Below are 7,789 nucleotides of genomic sequence, written 5' to 3'. Positions count from 1 at the left end.
GAGAATACAAGATCTTGGATGACTGAGCTCACGTTGAGGACGTAATGCATGTGTGCAGGTTACGTGCCAGTTGAATAAAGATGGACACTCGGAATGAGAGAAGTAGTCCGCGTCGTCTATTTATGTAGACAATTATATGGAACATTACAGATATATCGATAGAGAGATTTGTACCTAAACAAAACACAAGTCTAACACCAAGCGTTTAAATCAGCACTCTTAGCGATATTTTAAACTTCATGCTATCTGCACAACCTATATCATATGAAGAGCTGAGAGTCCACAGATTCTATTGGTATAAGTTTCATCCCTGTGCGATCAAAACTCACTGTTCTGTAAGATAAATAAAAGAACATTGTACCTTGAAAATCTATAGCGGGTTAGGGTTACCCGTTGGCGGTTTTAGGTATACAGCGACCTCTGGCCGTCCTAGTGTTAAAAGCATTCCATGGAATATAACAAGTGTATCTCGAGCCGGTTTTCAAACTTACCGACGCCACCTATAACAGGTTTATGATATCACTGCCCCGTCTAACACACGATCTGACTTTAATTACATTTCACTCGAGTGTTTCGTCAATTTAATGTGTTGCTTAAAATAATACTTCTGCATCCAGTATGTGACACTGTGAGTGTTGCACGGCCAGATACGGCTCAGCTGACTCAGATAAGGAGATGATACATTATGATGTGATATGAATGATAATGGGACAAGGGGCGGGGCCTGCGTAGATAGAAGGGGCGGATGGCTCTCACCTGTATACAGTTCACACTCACCTGCTTTTTCCCAATCTGACACTTCCTGTTTCTGTGTTTCAGTGAAACATGGATCAACACCTGGCCAGAGAGGGAGGAGAGAGAGGGGGGGGAGAGAAAGAGGGGGGAGAGAGAGAGAGGGGAGAGAAAGAGAGGGGAGAGAAAGAGGTGCGAGAGAGAGAGGGGGGAGAGAAAGAGGTGCGAGAGAGAGAGAGGGGAGAGAAAGAGGTGCGAGAGAGAGGGGGGGGAGAGAAAGAGGTGCGAGAGAAAGAGTGGGGAGAGAAAGAGGGGGGAGAGAAAGAGGTGCGAGAGAGAGAGGGGGGAGAGAAAGAGGGGGAAGAGAGAGAGAGGGGAGAGAGAGAGGTGCGAGAGAGAGAGGGGGGAGAGAAAGAGGTGCGAGAGAAAGAGTGGGGAGAGAAAGAGGGGCGAGAGAAAGAGGTGCGAGAGAGAGAGGGGGGAAAAAGAGAGGGGGAAGAGCGAGAGGTGCGAGAGAGAGAGGAGCGAGAGGTGCGAGAGAGAGAAGGGGGAGAGCGAGAGGGGCGAGAGAGAGAGAGGGGAGAGAAAGAGGTGCGAGAGAGAGTGGGGCGAGAGAGAGAGGGGGGAGAGAGAGAGGGGCGAGAGAAAGAGGTGCGAGAGAGAGAGGGGGGGGAGAGAGAGGGGCGAGAGAGAGAGGGGCGAGAGAGAGTGGGGAGGAAGAGGAAACATGAAGACGAAGAAGCATCATCCAATGAGAAGCTGGTAGATACAAACTCTTTATTGATCAGGTGATTGATCACTGTTATTGACCTGCAGGTGATTGATCACTGTTATTGATCAGGTGATTGATCACTGTTATTGACCTTCATCAGGTGATTGATCACTGTTGTTGACCTTCATCAGGTGATTGATCACTGTTGTTGACCTTCATCAGGTGATTGATCACTGCTATTGACCTTCATCAGGTGATTGATCACTGTTATTGACCTTCATCAGGTGATTGATCACTGTTATTGATCACGGCTATTGACCTCCATCAGGTGATTGGTCACTGTTATTGATCAGGTGATTGATCACTGTTATTGATCACTGCTATTGACCTTCATCAGGTGATTGATCACTGTTATTGATCAGGTGATTGATCACTGTTATTGATATGTGTGAAAGTGGCCCCTCCGGTCATTGATCAGTTCTCTCTCCTCAGGTGATTGATCAGTTATCTCAGGTGATTGATCAGTTATCTCAGGTGATTGATCAGTTATCTCAGGTGATTGATCAGTTATCTCCCCTCAGGTGATTGATCAGTTCTCTCTCCTCAGGTGATTGATCAGTTCTCTCTCCTCAGGTGTTTGATCAGGTCACTCTCCTCAGGTGATTGATCTGTTCTCTCTCCTCAGGTGATTGATCAGGTCACTCTCCTCAGGTGTTTGATCAATTCTCTCTCCTCAGGTGATTGATCAGTTCTCTCAGGTGATTGATCAGTTCTTTCTCCTCAGGTGTTTGATCAGGTCACTCTCCTCAGGTGATTGATCAGTTCTCTCAGGTGATTGATCTGTTCTCTCTCCTCAGGTGATTGATCAGGTCACTCTCCTCAGGCGATTGATCAGTTCTCTCTCCTCAGGTGTTGATCAATTCTCTCTCCTCAGGTGATTGATCACTTCTCTCAGGTGATTGATCAGTTCTCTCAGGTGATTGATCAGTTATCTCTCCTCAGGTGATTGATCAGTTCTCTCAGGTGATTGATCAGTTCTCTCAGGTGATTGATCAGTTCTCTCTCCTCAGGTGATTGATCACAGTGTGAAAGTGGCTCGTCACTACAACAGCTTGCAGGAAGTCGGTCTCGCGGCTCGGAGTCGAAGCAGGATTTTCTTCCTGAGGAATTTTAACAACTGGCTGAAGAGCATCCTGATTGGTAACTCAATTAAATAACTAATCAAACCATCAATTAACACACCTGTCATCTATTTCATTAATTGATTCATAATAAATAACCTCAATTAAATGATCAGTTAATCAGTAGACACTACTAGAGAGTTCTAGCAGCTCACTCACAACAGTGAGTCGGCTGATTGACTGTGTGTTTGATTGACAGGTGAGGTTCTGGAAAAGGTGCGGGGGGCGGGCTCTCAGCAGGTGAGTGTGTTGGATCTTGGCTGTGGGAAAGGTGGTGATCTGCTGAAGTGGAGGAGAGGAGGAATCAATCACCTGGTCTGTGCAGGTAACTGTCCCGCTGCATTGTGATTGGCTGCTCTTCCCCTTCTGACCATCTTCATCAATTATCTAATAATGTTGATCCTCAGATATCGCAGCCGTCTCTGTGGATCAGTGCGAGAGTCGCTATGACGACATGAAGAAGAAGAGCTACGCTAACGAGAAGATCTACAGCGCGCAGTTCATCAGTGCAGACTGCACCAAGGTAGAACCGCAGCACCTAGATCAGCTCACCGAGGTAGAACCGCAGCACCTAGATCAGCTCACCGAGGTAGAACCGCAGCACCTAGATCAGCTCACCGAGGTAGAACCGCAGCACCTAGATCAGCTCACCGAGGTAGAACCGCAGCACCTAGATCACAGGGTTCCCGCAGGGTCTTAAAAAGTCTTAGATTTGATAATCTGAATTTAAGGCCTTAGCAGGTTTTAAAAATGATCGGATTTGAAAGGTACTTCTGTGTAGCGATCGCGTCTAAATGTGTTTTTGGGGAAATGTCCGGGCTGCAAAGTAACCAGTACGGTAATAGCCGTTCCCCCCAACAATTTGTATTGAAATAAATCAACATGGAACCAGTAATCACTAACTTTGTTTCCCCCGGCCCCTTATCGGAGAACACCCAGCTAGTAACCTAGCAACCAAGCTTCAGTTAGCGGCAGTCAGAAATGTCTCTTCGAATCTACATACAAATAAATATGGTCTATGGGGAAGTGTAAGTTCAACCGTATTTGGTTGGAAAACATCTAATTTAGTGCTTGGTTGAAACCAGTGGAGGGGAAAGTGTTCGAAGCCCGCTGCACCTTTTGCAAAATAAATCGGCGTCTGTTTTGCTAGTGCAGCGTTAGGTAGTGCAGCAGCTCCCGCAACAACACCGGGGGACTTTCGGGCGACGTTTGGGTCTACTCAACCCTAAAAGCGGAGGTGCTGTAGACGCTAAATACCGTAGTTAAACACCCATCATACAACGGCAACGATGACAGATTGTAGCCGCTCTTGACACACACACACACACACACACACACACACACACACACACACACACACACACACACACACACACACACACACACACACACACACACACACACACACACACACACACACACACACACACACACGGGCTGCTCGATTGTGGCAAAAATCATAATCACGATTATTCATTGACTTTGAAAACATCCATTTATTAAACTTTAAAACCAACTAATAATTTGAACAGTATCTTTTTAACTGTTGATTACCCTGAACGTATAATTCAACTGAAAAACCAATACAAAAATAAATGATACATTTAAATAAATAATATCAAAATAATAAATACCAATAAACAAGATCGACAAATATTTTGGAGCACACATCCACAAGCTACTAAACATATATAAATATGATAAATAAAAAATAAATTAGACTACAATCAATTAGATCAAATATGTTGTAGTGCACTGTCAGCAAAAGCAAAGCTAAATAATAGTTTTTCGATTATGTTGTTTTCGTAATTGTGGCAGGCCAAAATCGTAAAATACGAGTAAGTAATTATGGGACGTATTTCTTCTTTAATCGCAATTTTCCTTCATACTTTCTTGCCGTAAAATAGGTCTTAAATTCTATTCAAAGTGGCCTTAAAAAGGTCCTGCAGGAACCCTGAGATCAGCTCACCGAGGTAGAACCGCAGCACCGAGATCAGTTCACCGAGGTAGAACCGCAGCACCTAGATCAGTTCACCGAGGTAGAACCGCAGCACCTAGATCAGCCTTTTTCTGTAGAGCTCAGCACCTAGATGAGCTCACCTGTGTAGAACCACAGCACCTATGATAGTCAGACTGCAGGATGTGTTTGTTATGATGGCCAGCTGTGTCCATAAAGTGGAAATTATCCTTACTCTGTGACTTGTTGCTACAGGAGGTTCTGTCGGAGAAGCTGGACGACCCGGCGCTGATGTTTGACATCTGCAGCTGTCAGTTTGTGTACCATTACTCATTTGAGAGCGAGCAGAAGGCCGACATGATGCTGAGGAACGCCTGCGAGCGCCTGAAGCCCGGAGGCTACTTCATCGGAACAACGCCAGACGCCTTTGAGCTGGTGTAAGAAACAGCGCTGAAGTCCACAGACTGATGATGGAGGAACCTGATCATACACCGACATGTAACACCATCTCTGTTTCTGCTCCACAGGAAACGTCTGGAGGCGTCCGAGTCTCTGGCGTTTGGTAACGAAGTCTTTAACGTGTCCTTCCAGTCCAAAGGTTCTTACCCTCTGTTTGGATGTCAGTATCACTTCAGCCTGGAGGGCGTGGTGGACGTTCCTGAGTCGCTGGTCTACTTCCCTCTATTTGAACAGTGAGAGCTTTTCTAAATATTCAGGCTCCGTCTGAAAAATAGTTAGAGGCTTATCAAACTGCATCTCTGTGTTTGTGTCAGCATGGCGAAGCGCTACAACATGCATCTGGTTCTGAAGCAGAGGTTCTCTGAGTTCTTCGAGGAGAAGGTGAAGAAGGAGCAGCACCGCAGCCTGATGATGAAGATGGCGGCTCTGGAGGTAAATGAAACTCTGGAGCAATAACTGCTCTAAAGAAACACATACAGTGATCCGTTAACATACACCTGTTGTACTTCCAGCCGTTTCCCTGTGAGGAAGGAGGTCGCCAGGCCACAGACAGCAGAGGAGAGTACTGCCATGCTAAAGAGCACTGCGGCAGCTCCGGACGTCCACTGGTGGGTCAGCTTTAGAACCGGGTCCCACTCTGTGGAAAAGGCCCCAAAATTAATGTTCCATATTATCGGTTTTCACAGAGTTGTTATCATCTGTGTACCCTGTCTGTAGAGTCTGTACCCTGTCTGTAGAGTCTGTACCCTGTCTGTAGAGTCTGTACCCTGTCTGTAGAGTCTGTACCCTGTCTGTAGAGTGTCTGTAGTGTTTGTACCCTGTCTGTAGAGTCTGTACCCTGTCTGTAGAGTCTGTACCCCGTCTGTAGAGTCTGTACCCTGTCTGTAGAGTCTGTACCCCGTCTGTAGAGTCTGTAGAGTCTGTACCCCGTCTGTAGAGTCTGTAGAGTCTGTACCCTGTCTGTAGAGTCTGTACCCTGTCTGTAGAGTCTGTACCCCGTCTGTAGAGTCTGTACCCCGTCTGTAGAGTCTGTACCCCGTCTGTAGAGTCTGTACCCCGTCTGTAGAGTGTCTGTAGTGTTTGTACCCTGTCTGTAGAGTCTGTACCCTGTCTGTAGAGTCTGTACCCTGTCTGTAGAGTGTCTGTAGAGTCTGTACCCTGTCTGTAGAGTCTGTACCCTGTCTGTAGAGTCTGTCAGTGAGGCAAATTAGTCGCTTTTCCGCGCCTCCCGCTTTTTTAACGCTGATTTGGGTGGCTTGTGTAATTCGTGGAGAAGGTGTATCGGAGTGCATCTGAACGCCGCTCCAGCTCTTCAAATATTGCAGTACCCATAAGGAGCCATGCCGCAGTTTTTGCGAGGCTGTGTCTTTAGTTGTAAGCACAGTGGCGATCTGTTGTTATTAGCATCTGGTTAGCTAGCTATGCTAACGACTTTAAAGAGCTTTTCTACAACCAGGTGGAAGAGAGCTCTCTCCTGAGAGGCTCAAATAACCTCAGCTCAGTGAGGTTCAGGCACACCTTGATATGATCATTATAGTTATTAATGAGACATTAGAGACTCAATTATTAACAGGTATAAAATACTATACAGTAACAAAAAAGAGTTGTTAAAAATAAGAAGAATAGAGTTTGAAAGGGGAGTGATTTGTAAAATATCCAAAAAGAAAAATCTGTCATTGTCAGATGGTATATTACGCTGTTTTTTTTCTGCTTCAAATAGTTCTCTCTTTTTTCACCATACCTGTGTTTGCATCACTGGTCTGTACCCTGTCTGTAGAGTCTGTACCCAGTCCGTAGAGTCTGTACCCCGTCTGTAGAGTCTGTACCCCGTCTGTAGAGTCTGTACCCCGTCTGTAGAGTCTGTACCCCGTCTGTAGTGTGTCTGTACCCTGTCTCTTTCGAGTCTGTACCCTGTCTGTACCCTGTCTCTGTCGAGTCTGTACCCTGTCTCTGTCGAGTCTGTACCCTGTCTCTGTAGAGTCTGTACCCTGTCTCTGTCGAGTCTGTACCCTGTCTGTAGAGTCTGTAGTGTGTCTGTACCCTGTCTCTGTCGAGTCTGTACCCTGTCTCTGTCGAGTCTGTACCCTGTCTCTGTAGAGTCTGTACCCTGTCTGTAGTGTGTCTGTAGAGTCTGAACCCTGTCTGTAGAGTCTGTACCCTGTCTGTAGAGTCTGTACCCTGTCTGTAGAGTCTGTACCCTGCCTGACTCTCCGTCTGTTTGTTTTCAGGGAACTCTGAGCAGATCTGAGTGGGAGGCAACCAGTGAGTTCATTATTCCCAATTAAGTCAAACCTGTGTTTTGATAAATGTGTGTTCAATGTGATGTATAAACGGCTGCATGTTAATAACCCCCCCCCCCCCTCCCCCTCCCTGCAGGTATCTACCTGGTGTTCGTCTTCCAGAAGATGTCCTGAAGCTGAACCTCGCCTCTGTACAGTGTTTTACTTTTTTTCCTTTTTTTCGATAAACTATGAACTGGGTCTGATTTCAGAATGAATAAAAACAAAATGTACAATCACTGTTTATTGTTGCTATCATCAATAATATGAAACCAGAAGGTCCTCCTACATCAGTGGCTCTCAAACCTTTTCTGTCAGGCCCCCCCAACACAAATAGTCAGGCTCAGTGGCGGCGCCAGAGATTTCTTTTGGGGGTGCTGTGGGGTAGCTTGATGGTCCATAGAGGGTGCTCAAACATTTAGGGTTTCCCATTAATGTACCGGGCGCTACAGTGGAACTTATACTGCAA

At 46.1% G+C, this 7,789-nt stretch overlaps 1 protein-coding gene across 1 annotated transcript; it reads left to right on the top strand.

Moving 5' to 3' along the window:
- Nucleotides 1–1,137: 1,137 nt before the first annotated feature.
- rnmt (RNA (guanine-7-) methyltransferase) lies at nt 1,138–7,559 on the top strand (the record flags this gene model as incomplete). Its single annotated transcript, XM_079654619.1, has 10 exons — nt 1,138–1,494; nt 2,515–2,644; nt 2,825–2,950; nt 3,033–3,148; nt 4,838–5,019; nt 5,110–5,274; nt 5,356–5,473; nt 5,554–5,649; nt 7,270–7,303; nt 7,418–7,559. Coding segments are annotated over 10 exons (1,362 nt in total), but the record flags the coding sequence as incomplete, so codon positions are not given.
- Between the last annotated feature and the right edge of the window lie 230 nt (nt 7,560–7,789).

This window comes from Notothenia rossii (genome assembly GCF_949606895.1).
Source record: "Notothenia rossii genome assembly, chromosome: 10".
Lineage (NCBI taxonomy): Eukaryota > Metazoa > Chordata > Actinopteri > Perciformes > Nototheniidae > Notothenia > Notothenia rossii.
The sequence above is the reverse complement of the archived record's forward strand: the minus strand, read 5'-3'. Positions and strand labels throughout refer to the sequence as shown.